Raw genomic sequence first — 16,607 nt, forward strand, 5'->3', positions numbered from 1 at the left:
ATAAAATGCACATTTGAGGATTCCTTATTCATCTAATATTTCCTGGCCTCCTGGTTATTAATTAGCTTGCCCTTATAACATATACACCCTAGTGCCCAAGCAAAACAAACCTCACAAAACCCATTTTTTTCATTTTCACTTGTGAACTTCCCTAATCTGTGCTGTTTCACAGTTCAGCTGAATCTCCTGGTGAAGGTGATTTTCTCTTTCCAGTTGATTTTCTTTAGTTTTAAAATGTGCTCCTTCTGCCTCCTGCTCTGGGGGCATATCTTCCAGACAGTGAAAAGTGATGAGCAGCTGGAGGCAACAAGCTAGATCAAAAGTCTGTTTCTGTATATGAACAGACTTGTTATTCAAGACAAAATAAGAGGTTACATTGTTTGTAGTCCCATCTGTAAATGCTTCATCATGGTAATAATTCAGTGTGCATGACAATTGCTGGCTGGGGTTAAACCATGACAACTTCTCTGCATGAATGATTGCAGAATAACAGGTCCCATCTGAAAGAAAGCAAAAGTGTGTGGTAGAAGGCAGACTGGCATTATGAAGATGACAGCTACTTGGGGAACTAAATACAGGAATTTTGTATACTCTGCACCTCAGATTTAGGACTCATCTGTAGTTTCTGATTTTTGTAATATCAGGACATGCTGAGATACTGCTTCACTATGAATTTCTGTGAAGAATGGCTTGAATCATCAATGTGATTTTTTTCCTCACTTGGCCTTCTCTTAAAGGTTTCATTTAAGTTTATACTAGTTATCTTGTTGCAGCTGAAGAAATCCTGACCCAAGAACATAATCATTGCAGAAATCTAAGCTCCAAATCTGAGGCCAGTTCAGATACATCCGACTATTTTTGATGAGTACCTAACATTGCCACAGAAGAAAGGCATTCTCAGTGTATCTTTATGTGACTGCTACACATGTTCACTTGTATTTACTAGAGTTAAATCTGAAGATTCAAAATTTTGTTACTACAGAGATGGAAATAATAATCCCTTAATTATATTTAACTGAAAAGCCTCTTCTTTGTTGCGATGATATTTTTGATAAAACAGCATAGTAAACAGCCCCTGATACTGCAACTAGCTCATACAAAATTGCTATGTATTTTGCCTTAATTATTACTCAAAATCTAAAGAGCTTCAGTGCGAGTTGTTTTAAGCAGCTGTTGGTTGTTATGTGGATTTTCCTAATAAAACACAGTATTTTTTTTCTTTTTAGCTAAGTACCTTTTTTCAATTCTCTTTAGAACCATTGGCTACAAAAAGAAGTACGTGAAAGTTCCAAATGGTCATATTTGGGTGGAAGGGGATCACCATGGACACAGCTTTGACAGCAATGCTTTTGGCCCTGTAAGTCAATTCCTCAATGTCACTTACACTTTGCAACTGAAAATCTTTGCATGTTTCCTGGATCATTTGTGGAACACAGCAAGTATGAACTGATTGTGATTGTTGTTTGATTATTTTTGTGAGTATTGTCAGACTTTCTAAAATACCTTGGTCAGTGGAGATTGAGTTTGCTCCAATCTATTATGGACAGTATAAAGATTGCTTTTGATTCTCTCCATGGTAGAAGTGGTAGAGATTTTAAATCTGGAGGGATGTACTGGAATAGTAAGCAGAGGACGAGCCAGCTCTCTGTAGCTGACAGATGCTCCCTGAGGACATGTTGCCAGTTGATGTAATTTAGGATGGTTCCCTCCTGGGGCCTTGGTTTTGCTTTAGTGCCAGTGCTGGGATAAAGACATAGGAAACTGTAACTGTGCTTAGCAAGTGTTAACTGTTAAATTGGTCTGTGGACAATGGTAGAGATCTTTCAAAACTTTCCCAAAAATAAGTATTGAAATTTTCTTTGCTTAGCATCATTTTAATATTGAACGACATGAAAATGCAACCTGCAAAATCTGTTTCTTGACTGCTAATAGTCTGTGTCTGTTCATCAGATAGACAGTAAATGCTTTCTCTGCACTTTAGTTTTAGTTTTGTCTGGTTTTTGTTACACTTTGTATAGATTCTTGTTCTTGTTTTAACTTAATCTAGCATGCAGGAAATAGTTGCATAAGCTATGTGTCCTGCTGTGGAAATACAAATCCTTTTAGCCCTATTCCACTTGCAGGTTTTGACATGTCTTTAGGAGAGGATATTCTTCTAACATTATTTTTTTAAAACTCTGTCACAGGGAAGTTGTCAAGGCTAGATTTTCCCACTTTTTCACATCTATTTCATACAGAAGTCACCCCACTGATGCTAACTGAATTAATGCCAAGGTGAACCTTGTGAGTTTGTGTGACTTCTGGAAGTTTAGTGCAATTATTAGCTTTAAATAATTTGTTCTCAGGAAAAAAAACCAAAATAAGCTTACTGTCTGGTTTGGAGTATGTGATGTCAGTGCCTCTCTTTTGGTTTGTCTCAATGGTTTTGTGCTTGTATTTCTTCATGTTTCTCATTATTATTCTCCTGTTACTGTCTTCTAAGATTTCTAACATCTAGTTTTAGAGGTTCTTTCCCGCAGGATCTGATTCAGTCTATCCTGTGCAGGTATCTCTTTCCTCCCTTAGTAGGCTTTTCTCTGTCACTCTCTGTTCCCAAGATAAATCTTAGTCATAAAGACACTAATCTTCTTTTCACTCACAAATATATTGCCAATGTAGACTCATAGCATAAAGAAACTTTAGCAGTTGGACATTGGTTTCAGATTTACAGCAGCTCACAGAAATTCAAGCAAGGTAAAATCCACAAGATAGGCAGCATGCAACTTTCATGAAAGATAGAATATTGGGGTAAATCTAAATACCCTCAGATTTTTACTCAATTCACTGATGTTTATAAATATTAGTAAAATGCCTTGGCTAGGCTTTGACCTCACATTAGTCATCAGTTGTTAGCTAACCTTGGATAGTATGTCACTCTTCTTACAGCAGTGGCACTTTTTGAGAGCTACTAGAAGAGTTTTAGACAGTGAATTTTTTATCTTTCTTCAGGATGTAATACCTTTGTATTGCTTTGATGAATACATTATGGAAAAATCAGCTCTAAATAGGTATTTTCCTCTGAAATTTTATTAGAATGGCAATCATTGAACGCAGGCAGAAGGGGCAGAAGAGATCACAGGGCTGGAAACTATCTTCAGAATAATAAAACAGAAAATTTTCATCTATAGAAGAAAATGGAAAGTGTATTTAGAAGGACATGCTGCACTCCAGATTCTTTTATATTCTACACATAGAACATTATAGGTTACTGGGACATATTCTAACCCCCTGTCTGCTGTACACTTGCACAAGAGAATAAAAATATTAAAATCAGTCTCTTCAAGCCATTCAGAAAGAATGTTCTTAAAAAACATTTCTCTCTTAAGACTGCAGCACTCATAAGGAACAGAGCACAATGGTAACACATGGACATGTTTTTCTCACTCTTTTTGTATATAGGTCACTTAAGAGTTAAACATTTTTTGTGTCACAATTCTGACTTTCAGGGCTATGTGTGTTTTCTTTGATCAAAAGATTCTGTAAAAATAGTGTGTTTTAAGAGGATAGTGTTGTGGGCTACCATTATTTCGATTTCCGGCGATCATACAGTGGAAAGACATATATAGTGTAGATAGTAAGACTCAGTAATGTTTTCTAGATGAGCTTAATGAGTTCCATGGGGCATAAAAGGAAATTATGGAAAAACAGATTGGGAACAGATGTTAGAATAATTTTTTGTCTCAGAGAATGACAATATGTGCAATGGCCTAATGTGTTAGGTTGATAAAGCAAAAACCCTGATACCAATCAAGTTCTAAATTAGATGCACCTTTGGAGAGATATGAATTTCTAAACTATAACATCTTGGCAGATTAAATTATCTTTACTTAGTTAATATAAGATATTATAAAATAAATCATGGTTTATCTTGTTATTGCATGGTTTTATATGACTGAAATTGGATTTTTAAGGAATAGAGAGACATTTTCCTGAAGTGTGTAAATAAAATGGAAATGTTTTAACTAAGATTTGTAAAGGTTTAATATTTCCTTTCTATTTAGTTGTGTCTTTGATGAAATTAATACCTTAGCTAGTATTACAAAAATAACAGGTCATCTATTGTTAGTGCTGAATTAGAAATGCTATTAACCCTCTATACAACAAAAAGCGTTAATAGTAATTGCCTTTTCAGAATATTGGACTAAACTGATTATTTCATGTTCTTGTACATTGTCTGTTTTGGTGAATCTTTTTACTGTGAGGTTGTTGTTTGACAAAGTAGGAAATATCACATTAATGTTCCTGGCAATGCTTCTACTTTCTTAGATCAGATATGCAGGAGACATTATAAAGAATTGATGAAGCATTAAACTATTCTGCTGCTTCAAATTTCTTAAAGATTTTAAACTTTATGCCAAATCAATTATTGTCTTTGCTTGCACAGTCAGGGTAATACCAGCATAAAAGCAAAGTGGCAATTTTTATTCTGTGGCTGACATTCTTGCTAAATCAAGGGAAAAGTCATTATAAACTGTACTTTGTTTAGACTTAATGTTTAGAGCAGGCATCCAGCAGTGGAGAGATGTTTATGGAACCAACATGTGAGGGTATCTAAGAAACAGTTATTAACAAGTGCATACAATAACAAATATATTCCTGGATGTACACACATGCAGTGAATAGCACTTCAAAAAATAGCAATTTTTAAAAAAAAAAAAAAAAAAAGGTCAATTTTATCTTATGCAGATTTCTTTGGTAAATATAATACTCTTGTTAGTATGTTTATATGTTTCCAAATGCCTCCAAGCTGAGGATATGAATGAGCTTTATAAAATTAGAGCTTCAATCAATGGCAGTCCTTCAGCTGTCTTATAAAAGACCTGAGCAAAAGCTCATTAAAGTTAATGAGAGATTTCTGTTGGCTTTAATGGTTTTAGATAAGACTCTTTATGAGTTAAGCTTCACAATCCAGTGTAAGGGCAAAAAGGCTATTATTTTCCTCATCTTCCTCAGAAACCTGAGGCACAGGTAGGTTGACTACCTTGTCAACAACACCTGAGACACAGGTAGGTTGAGTACCTTGTCAAAAACATTTTTTTGGCTCAGCCAGGTCCCTATCATAGTCCTTTTACTAAAAATATATCTATCTTTAGTATGCTTACTCTGAAAACTAAATCCCATTGAACCTGAGCCTAGCTTTTTTTATTTGACAGAAGTTTTACATTCATGAGCTTCAAATGAGTAAATTGCTTGTAGCCAGCATCATGGTGGAGACAAATCTCTACTGTCAATAATTGAAAGAAAATATCTGAAGAGCATGTCTGTTTAACTGTTTTCTTTCAGCAGCACAAACCTCTAGACTGTGACTAGAAAAGTCTATAGACTAGGATGACACTCAACTGAATATGCTGGATTTGCTTTTCAAAGGCTATCATCATCTCTTTCAGCTATAAGGCAGAAATGGTTTAACTGTTAAACCTCAATGGGCAAATTGGATTAATAATGGTAGTAGAATATGGCCTCATAATTATTTTTTTAGACTGACTTAGTATTTCTCTCTGTAACTGCTGTTAGTGAATGCTAGTAGTCAAAACCAGAAAATATAGGCAGATCATTAGACAGTAAGGTGAATTGAAACATGATAATTCTGGTGAAGTGCAGAGGTGAATGCTGGTAAAGGAAACATCTGAACCAAGAGGTCTGCAGCCCCTGAGTAGCTCTGTGTCATATGCTCTGTTGTTCCAAGGGAGGTTCAGAGGACAGTTGAAGGAAGAAACAGATATCATTCTGCAGTTCTGAATTACTTACATAGCAACAAACAAAGATTGCCAAATGTCCTAAAAGTGCACATCATCTTGGTGATGATCTTGCCATCTGCTTAAACTTGCATATAAGAGCTGTAAACTAGTACAAGAATTACATATCTTCCTGAAATGGAGCAGCCTCTAAGGCAAAAGGTGTGAAGAGTTTAGCAGTTCACAGCAGTACACTGAACAGCACTGCTTTAAATTGCACAATAAGGCATATAGGTAGGGCACACTTCCCACAGAGAATTCTGCCAGCTCTGAAAATACCTGCTGACCCCGTTTGTGTCATCATACTCCAACCAATCATTCAAAGAGACTTAAAACAAACAATTTCAATAGCAGGATCCCAAACCTATTTTTCTTAGTTTAGACCAAAGTCAAGAAGAGGTAGTCAAGAGCGGCAATACAAAAGTGTGATTTTTAGCAACACTTATCTGTGAGGAAAACAAAGTTATCAGTGAAGGCTGGGAATGACCTACTGGGGACTTGTTTGCATCAATTTGTTAGCTGATGTTGCAAATCCTTCTGTTTTCTTTTTGCTATGGCTACCACCACTACTTGCACCTTCACTCCGCTGTATACAGGCAGCCTGGGAGAGGAGCATGATTGTTATGGGATCATTGGCACTTCTACTTTTCTCTTGAGTACTAAAGAAGAAATGAAGCTGTGTTTAAACAGGATATGTAATGCAAATATGCAACTAATGCTGTTCCATTATATTTATCTCTGGCCACTGGCAAAAATGAAATAGATAAAATTGTTTATAATCAAAAAAAAGACTTTGCATATGGAGCATGAAGTTACCAGTAGTAAATAGCATGCATGCACAGCTTGAACTTGTAAAAATCTATGACGAATAAAATGGATAGGACATTATGTGTTATGACTGATGACATATAAACCTGGAAGGATAAATATGCTTGTCCCTTTTGAGGGAATACTATATGTGAGATGCAAATTGGGATGGTGGTGTGTCTATGGAGAATGACAATTCACTCCAGGACCTGCTAAAGGGGAGTCTTAATAATAAGATTTTGTGGCCTCGACTGTCCATTAAATTATTGTGACTAACTGAATTTGCAGTATAGGAAATAAATAGTCCCCTATAGCTGTCCTAATTCTTTTGAAAAGTAAAGTATTTAGCCTGATTCTAGTCTAAAGCAATGCATAAAAATTAATCTTTCAAACAGCCTGAGTATCATCATGTGACTAAAAGCTCTCAATGAAGGCTACTCTATTTCTTAACAATGAAAAATTTGATTTTTTTGTCTTAGTTATGTTAAATCTTGAACATTTTATTCATTCTAGTTAATTTTCTCTATTACTGTACTTGAAAGTGTAGCTGTTATTTAGCATTTTTAAAGCTTTAGTCATTCTGCTTATGGAGCAGGATTTACATAAGAAACACAAACACAATGAATTGTTAATGTGAATATTTAGTATTTCTGAATGCAAATACCTTTAAAGAATTTTTCAGCCACATTGGAAAGGGTGGTAGTCTGAGCAGCCTACACCTGTTCTTGACAGCACTTATATTGAAATAAACTACAAAAAAATGTTGAAACAGTGTTAGATAGATTTAATGAAATATTAGAAGAGGTCAGAGAGCTGTCAGATTCATACCATCATTTTTAATTAACTAATTTGTACAGCTCTGCATTCAAAAGTAATCACTTGCTGAACCCTGTATAGTTATCAGTTTCTTTACAATTCTGTTTCTCTCAAGTTACAGCTTGAAATATCCTTATATTTGATAATCACTCTACAGAATTTCTACCATTATATTCCCTATATTGAAACAAGTAAATTACTTGTTTCAGTGGAAATGAGGCACAAAAGAATCTTTGCTGACTTCTCTATGGTTTAATGGTACAGGGAAATTTGATTCATGATGGCATTTGTAATAAGATTTGCCAGAACATAATTTAAAAATCCATTTAATATATTTATTTCTTTATATTTTTGCTTCCTTGGACATGGATTATTGTCAAAGCTCAGTCACTGATTACTAAAATAAAGTTCTAAACTTTAGTTTGCAGAATTATAGGAAATTATTATGTACCTGATTCCATTTTAGAATAAGATAAATGCTTTAGTGTAATAAGTTCTCATCTTATTAAAGGTCTCAGTCCTAAGATAGGACCATTTTACTGTGCCACCTTGTTTACATGATTGTACGTCATATTGGCACATTAAAAATGTGTATTTGTATGGCATTGAATGTACAAACCAACGCATATTTGTTTATTTACAAGTGTATGTTTATTTAATTTAGGAGTAAAATGTTATTGAACCATAATCAGTAATATTAATAGAAATACCAATATTCTAAAAATTATTTGAGGGAAGGGATTTTTTTTTCCATCTCCTTAGTACATGTGCAGTCAGGAGTCTTGTGCTTTGGGGATTCCCTGCACAAGAATTGCTATAACATAGCCCTGTGAAATGTCCCTGTGATGGAGCTGTAGCACATGATGCAGAGGTTAGAGAGCAGGGCTTGTTCAGCCTTGGGCAGGGAAGGCTGCAAGGAGAGCTCACAGCTGTCCTCAGCTACCATACATTGTATGAAGAAGACAGGACCAGACTCTCCTCAGAGACACAGAGTTGTGAGACGAGAGGCAACAGGCACAGCATTGGAAATTCTGACTAGATATTTGGATATTTAAATTCTTTTTTTTTTCATTATGGGGAAGTCATGCATTGATTACTGAGAAAGTTTGAAATATCTCCATTCTTGGAGATGGTAAAAAAATTTGACTGGGCAAAACCGTGAGCAACCTGAGTTGGCCCTGCTCCAAGTAGGAGGTTGGACAGGATGTCCAGGAGGGATGTCCCCTCCTACCTATATGTTTCTGTGTATATAAGAAAACTATTTTTATTTTGTCATCAAACTGTTCTATTTAGGCCATAGGACAGTAAACTGACAAAAGTTATGTGTTAACACATATGGAGAGTGGGAAAATGGTAAATTTATTAACTACAGTAATATTTTCCTGTTGTTGCAGTCTTGCAGAGGATTATCAAGTACATCAAACTGTATTTCAGATTGTGCAAACATTTTTTGTAAATCTTTATTTGTATTCCCTCTGTTCTAAAAGGAATAGTTTGGAAAATATACTAGGCAACATGAATTTTCCTAGCTTGGCCATCTTAAAGTTCATCCTAAGCAGAGAAGAAAAGTGTTACTCAAATACTAGATAATTACATTAACAGCACACACATTATTTATTCATTTATTTAACCAGTACTTCAAACTTAATAGGTGTATTGTGGGGCAAATAGAAATATTTAGTTTGAGCTAGATCACTAGGTTCCTGATCTTGTAAATGTCTGAGTGTATATATTTATGCTTTTATATCTACAAGGACTACCTGATTCAGACAGCTGTTTTTGGTTATGTTGGGTTTTTTTATCTTTATCTTATTTTGAAAGACTTAATCAAGAAAGCACCCCAGTTTAAATTTAATAATTTTGCTATTTCAGTAATATCTTACATTTTTAAATATTTATAACTTTTGCTATTAAATAATTGGATGCCCAATTGTTATCAAAACCATCAAAGCATTTTCCAAACTGTATGTTTCTTTTTTTTTAGAGAAATACCCACATAATGGGTGGATCTATTTGTTATTTTTAAAAGAATTCGAACTATTAAAATATAGCTTTCTGGTGAACATAATCATGGTCTCACCAGAAACTTTCAGATTGATAGCAGAATTTTAAAGTTATTTGTTTTCCCTGTCACTGCTGGAGGAACAAGTAAGAGTAATATTTGAGAGGTAAGTCCCACATAATGTTACATTTGGTGTAATGCCTACTAACACAGGAGTAAATATGTTTGCAAAAAAAATCTTCCCTTGATTGCTATTTTAGATAATGTTACTGAATTGAAGTTGGGTATAGCTATTTTAATTTACTTGCTCTGAGTGTTTGGGCACTGCAGATTAACTTTTATTAGGGTTTGAAATTTTATGTTGGTTTCTATTAAGAGGTACTGCGACTCAATGTCAGATCCAGGAACTAGCACAATTGTTTTAATTCTTTTGTGAACCTTGAGATTCAGAAAAAGAGTTGTGCATAATAGGAAAACTGATATCAGTAGCAGCATAGAATAGCAATATCTCCATGATACTTCCTGTGTAGTTATTACACACTGCTTCCTCTTCCACTTATGCTTATGGACCATTTATGTAACTGTAATATATATCCTAACGGAATTATTGAAAATATATTTAATTGCATTTTATGCAGAACAGAAATCTCCCAATCAGGAAACCAATAGCTCTCTGTGGTCATGAGGACAAGTCCCATGTAAACCTTTGATAATAAACCTTGATACATAACAATGCCTGCAAGCTGTAAAATCTCTAACTCAGTATCACATTTTCTAATGGCAAAATTGTGTTTTCCCCCCAGGGCATCTCTCCCAAAACGATTTTAATGAGGGCTGTTCTGAAATATCTGTGTATTAGAGCTTATACCAATTCTATCTCTTCTTCCTTGTGGTATGTCTTCTTGAAACTGGGAGACCAGATGACAAGTCTTACAAGATGTTAGCTTATAAGTCTAATATTTGTGAGATATCAGTTCTTGAAATGAGGATAGGAGAAAATCAAGGTAGTAATGAACATGATGTGATGGTGAGATCTAATATTTATTTCCCACCAAAGATATAAATCCAAAGATTTAAGTGTTTAATTATGCTATGATAGTAAAATGAGTTACCAGGTATTTTCTTAAAGAGTCACTCCATTGTGTTTCTTAAGAGCATAGTAAATGGTCCCCACAATGTCAGCTTTATAGCCATTGGATTAATGTATATTAAGTGGTACTTATGCAATATTGTGCATTGTTAAAGCTTATTAAAACCTGTAGTTAATGCTGCCAGAGTTATTATTTGTAGAATATAGCTTTGACTTGGCATACAACTGAAGTAGGAACGCAAAGACCTTCCCAATTTTACTTTTTGGATCACCTTAGCAGGACTCAGGGTTTTTTGGGGCTTAGCCAGTCAGAAAATTTAAAGCCAAAAGCTCAGCTTCCTTCCACTAAAACAGCACAGAAAATTACAACAGAAATTTTTTAAATCCTATCTCTCCAGGAGATTAATATTTCTATTCTGTATTATGCCCAATCATATTCACATATTTTCCTATTGTGTAAATTAAAATTCAGGTTTAATTTGCAACTTGTTAAAAAAAACAGGATTTGTATAATTTAGATGCCAAAGTAACAGACTCTTCAACTTCTTCATAGCAGATGTGAAACTGCTATCCAGCATTGAATTTTGGCCAGATGCATGCTATATCTGATGAAAGCCAGAGGAAGCCTATGACCAAAACAAGGTGTAATACACTGAGAAAGGTGAGGGATCAGAAGAAGTAACTGCCTACAAAATTCTCCATGTCTGCTGCTTAGTAGGTTATGGCTCCACCTATTGTAATAACTGAGGCTTTGGCAGGAAGAAGAGCACATCAGAGGATGTTACATTTTAGCATTTTAGTGATTAGACAGAGGCATTCCAGGATCCTTTTTATTTATTTTTTGCAAGACTCTTGTAATTCTATCACATGCACGAAACACTAACTGAAATTTCTTCTTCAAAATGTTGCTAATGGAGGTTTCCGCACACATTGACAAGCCAGAAATAACTGCATTACTCTTCCAGACTGAATAGTACAAAAAATGGACATGCAGTTTGGAGTGAAAGTATGCATGCTCCCCCAAAATGTTCCTGATATTCCTGCAGGTGCTGTAAAGTGATATAACACTCCCCTTTTGACAAGCTCAATATACTGTTTTCACTCAGTTATATATTGCTTTCTGGTAAGTCCTGTAATTAAAAAGGTAGGGACTTGAAAAACTTCTTCACATACATGAGCTCTGTACTCAAATATGCTGTTAAGTCTTATGCAATTTCAGCTGTTATGTATTGTCAAAGTAATTTTGGTGGCCCTCATAGTTTTACTTGTATCAATGAAGAGATAAGGTCTGTACAATGGAAATTTGTTCAAGAAATGGATTTTAGTACTTAAGTTAGAAACAAAGTTCTGTAATTCTCTGACCAGCAGCAAACCTAGCTGCCCAGACTGGGACCTAGCAGCTTCATGACTGTGACACTCAAAGTCTACCCCCTTTAGAGCTAGGATTCTTGTCCTTCTATTCTGATTAGCATTCCATCAGGATTTCCAAAATATTTAGCCCCACTGTATTAATTTAAAGCTCTATCTTTATTTTTCTGTCATGCATATACATATTTTTGAATATTAGTATGTGTTCATGGCACTTCTATATCAATCATGACGAACTCAATATATCCATATAAAGCCTTCAAAACTTGCAGATCTATTGCTCTTGGATGGGATCTCTGGGCTGTAGTTATTCTCTATAGCATATAATAGCCATCAGGCTAACTGTGTTTAGACTTTAAGGGTGAACTTACATCAGTGTTTAAAAAACGATGTCTTCAAAGGAAAACTTTATTCACATTTCCAGTGGGTCAGTAGGAACCAGACAGAAAAGTTTGTATCATAAAGCTCATATCAATTTCCCAATCTAATATTCATACTTCATGTCTGCTGGAAATTTAATACAGCAGAGAAAAGGCTTTTCTCCTTTTCTCTGCTGTGTTGAATTTCCAGCAGACATCCAGCAGGTTAGAGTCACCCACAAGAACAAGGGCTGGCGATTTGGAGACCTCTGCCAGCTGCCTGTAGAGTAGATCATCACCCTCATCATCCTGATTGGGTGGTCTGTAACAGACTCCTGCCAAGATTTGTTGGCCTTCCCCCCAATTCTGGTTCACAGGCACTCAACCTTGTTGTTACAGTTACAAGCAAAGCTTGCATTTCTGTTGTAGTATTCATCTCATGTTTGAACTATATCTTAAAAAAATAAAGTAATAAAGATAATCTTGATCATTTATATTTGCATTTACATGCAGTGTCATTTGTATGGAAGGCCTTATTCCACATCTGTGTTTTAGTTTGAAGTTTTAATGAAATGCAGCAGCCTGAAGTAAGTCAAGCACTGAAAAAAGAAGAAAAATATAATGGGATATCTATCTTCCCTGGTTTGCTTCTCAGAGTTGTCTCCTGGCACATTTTACACAAATTAATTTGACAGTAACAAAACCTAAAAAGGTATTTGGATTACTTCAGCAGTAAACTAGCAACAGGACCATGTCATTTCAATTTATCACTTGTCTTTAAGTGTGTGAAACCTTAGTTCTTTATCACATAGCAATAGATTGCTTATATATAGAAAAAAGATGCAGACTCCACAGAGAGGAAAAAAAATTGTTGACTGCCATCTGAGCCTTCACATTCTCCCTGACTTGCAAATTTTTTTTTAGTAAATGTCTCACTACCTGAAGTAGAACAGCATAGTAACCTAAATTTTATCCTTGTTACTATGTCTCTCATTATTAGGGTTTTATCTATCATAAAGGTCTCTGACCCAAACAACACACCATGGCTTTGAAACTTTAACCTGAAAGACTAATCCTGGAAGAGCAACATAGTAGTGCATAGGCAATACTGAAGGTTCCTCAAATATGTTAATGATAACTTTCCCACCCAGATGATTGAGGAACCAGCAAGAAGAGGAGCCATGCTGCACCTTGTGCTCACCAACAGGGAGGAGCTGGTGGAATGTAGTGCTCCAAGGCAGCCTTGGCTGTAGCAACCACAAGTTGGTGGAGTTTGAGATCCTCAGGGCAGTGAGGAAAGTGCACAGCAAGCTTCTTGTCCTGGACTTCAGGAGAGCAGACTTTAGCCTCTTCAAGGACCTTCTTCACAGAGTCTCTTGGGATGAAGTCCTGGAAGACAGAGGGGTCCAAAATTCCTGTCTGATATTAAAGGATCATCTCCTCTGAGCTCAGGACCAATGCATCCAGACACAGAGAAAATCAGGCAAAAATGCCAGAAAGCCTCTGGGAATGAGAAAGGAAGTGCTGAGGAAACTCAGGGGTAAAAAAGAGGCCTTTAAGTGGTAGGAGGAAAAATGGCCTGGGAGAAATACAGAGAAGTTGTAAGAGAAGCTAGAGACATGGTCAGGGAGTCTAAGGCTCAGAATTGAGGCTAGCCAGGGACATCAAGGATAATAATAAGGGCTTCTACAGATATGCAGCGTGCAAAAGGAAGGCTAGGGATAATGTGGCCCCTCTCTGGAAGGAAACAAGAGACATAGCTACCCTGGATAAAAAAAAGGCTGAAGTTCTTGATGAATTTTTTTCCTCAGTCTTCAACTCCAAGTGCTCCAGCCACACAGACCAGGCCAAGAAAGGCAAAGACCCAGCCTGGGAGAATGAAAGCCCTAAACCCACTATAGAAGAGGAAAAGGTTCGAGACCATCTAAGGAACCTGAATGTACATAAGTCCATGAGTTCTGATGCGACTCATCCTTGGGTCCTGAGGAAACTGGCAGATGTAGTTGCTAAGCCACTATCTATAATTTTTGAGAAATCATGGCAGTCAGATGATGTCCCTGATGACTGGAAAAAGGGAAATATAACCTCTGTTTTTAACAAGGGAAAACAGAAGAACTGGGAAACTATATACCTGTCACTCTCACCTCTGTGCCTGGCAAGATCATGGATCAGATTCTTCTGGAAGCTATGTTTAGGTACATGAAAAGCAAAGAGGTGATTGATAATAACCAACATGGCTTTACCTGAGGCAAGTCATGCCTGATGAATTTGGTGGCCTTCTATAATGGGGACACAGCATTTGTAGATAGGGGCAGACCAACTGATGTCATCTCCCTGGACTTATGTAAAGTGTTTGGCACCGTTTCCCATGGAGAGACATGGATTTGATGAGTGGACCACTCGGTGGGTAAAAAACTGGCTGGACGGTTACACACAGAGAGTTGTGATCAGCGTCACTGTGCACATGAAGGCCAGTGATGAGTGGTGTCCCTCAGGGGTCGGGGCTGGGGCTGATACTGTTCAGCATCTTTGTCAGCATCATGAACAGTGGGATTGAGTGCACCCTCAGCAAGTTCACTGACGACACCAAGCTGTGTGCGGCAGTCGACACGCTGGAGGGAAGGGATGTGCCATCCAGAGGGACCTTGACAGGCTGGAGAGGTGGAACAATGCAAACCTCATGAAGTTTAACAAAATGAAGTGCAAGGTCTTACATCTGGGCTGTGGCAACCCCAAGCAACAGGTTGGGTGGGGCAGTAATTGAAACCAGCAGTGTAGAGAAAGGCTTTGGCATGACAGTGGATGAGAAGTCTTTTTTCTCATCAGAACACCTAGGTACTTTTTCTGAAAAGAAAACTATATAAACTGAGCTGAAATAGTTCTGTTTACCAGTAGAGATAATACCAGATACCAGTGATATCTGGAAAAAGATTCCGTTATCTTGGAAATAAAAAAACATTAGGTTTATTCTTCCTTCAGAATTCCAGTTTAAAGCCTTTCTTTCTAACTCCTTAGAGAAAGCCCCAATCAGCATTTAAATGCGTGTATTTTTAAATGAGATTCATAAGGGACTAAATCTATCAAAGTTCCATATGAAAAAATTATAGAGAAATGCTTCTTATAGGCTTTTAAATGAAAAAAAGCTAAATTATGTCTTTGAAAAGGAATGGTGCCAGCTTTCTAGAGGCTAATTTTAACTTTCCATAGAATAAGTGTTACATAGCATTATTGACAGGTAGCTTTAGATTTCATGTCTTCTCTACAACCAAAGGAAAATTCAGCATTTGTTTTCCATTGAATTTGGAACTGGACTAAAGATTCCTCAGGTCTGGGACATTTGTAATAGCTTTCTTACCTAAGACTGGAAAAAAGTGCCCGAACCTTTTGTAAACCAGAAAGGGATTAACTTGTGCCTGATTTGCACAGTACGTTAAGGTATTAAAAACTTTGGAAAAATCTTCTCTCTGTGGGTCTAGCTGAAAATTTTGCCAGAGGTCAGTGAGGTCAGAACTTCATCCCGCAGCAGGTTTTCCATGCTGACACTGTGCTGCAGACTTATGGCACCACAGACTGTCCTCAGCAAGGGATGGCACATAATTCTTGCCATGCCTTCCTCCAGCCCCTGCCATGCTCCATCTGCCCAGAGCTGGTGGAGTTTGCAGAGAAACAGATCATATCTTTGTCACACAATCATGCACTAGAAAAATCTTATTCCTGTTTCGTATTTCCTCTGTTATTCTGATGTAGATTTGTGGCACATAAATGCTAAATACATAGACAAAGAGCCAATCTTCCCATTTGTATAGTAAGACCCTGCTCCTTTGTCAGTGAGCAATATTTCCCAGTACCTATGGCTAATTCTAAGACTCAATTGTTTGTGTGTTTTATGGTAAGTAAAAGGATTGCATGCCACAAGTGGAATATCTTCTTTCAGTTGTGTACGTGACAAATGCTTGCAGTTTCTCAACTGTTCATTATAATTCACAGCCTCTATATATCATAAGATAAAAATAAAAACAGCTGGCAAATTGCAAATATATTTGCAGTTGGTGTAGTTGATGATAGGTACAATTCAAAGCATGAAAGTAAACTGAAATGTCTCCTGGGGCTCTGGGTAATAAATCAGAAATACACTTAGTGTGGCATTGCTAATCCAGTTATATAATGGAGAAAAATCATTGCTAATAATAACAACTTTTATTAGGCTACTTGGATAAAACTCAGAGAGAGGCTCTTAGGATAAATGCTTTTATTTTTCTTCTTTCCTTTATTTTTTAATTTTAAAATTTTAATCTGTCATTATTAAAACATCCATTATATTTTTGTAAAAAAAATTCATTATAGTGTTTTGTTATATTTTCATTCCTGATTCAGTCCTATCAGTATACACT

The 16,607-nt window shown here is 36.3% G+C and overlaps 1 protein-coding gene across 1 annotated transcript in view; it reads left to right on the forward strand.

The window, feature by feature from the left end:
- Positions 1–1,254: 1,254 nt before the first annotated feature.
- The window catches only part of LOC103807406 (mitochondrial inner membrane protease subunit 2-like), a gene marked incomplete at its 5' end in the record, with an annotated part of 85,346 nt that continues 69,993 nt past the window's right edge, over positions 1,255–16,607 (forward strand). Inside the window, one exon of the mRNA XM_009080134.1 lies at positions 1,255–1,357. Coding sequence (XP_009078382.1) covers positions 1,255–1,357 — 103 coding nt within the window. The remainder of the gene's footprint in view (positions 1,358–16,607) is intronic.

This window comes from Acanthisitta chloris, unplaced genomic scaffold, assembly GCF_000695815.1.
Source record: "Acanthisitta chloris isolate BGI_N310 unplaced genomic scaffold, ASM69581v1 scaffold128, whole genome shotgun sequence".
Taxonomy (NCBI): Eukaryota; Metazoa; Chordata; class Aves; order Passeriformes; family Acanthisittidae; genus Acanthisitta; species Acanthisitta chloris.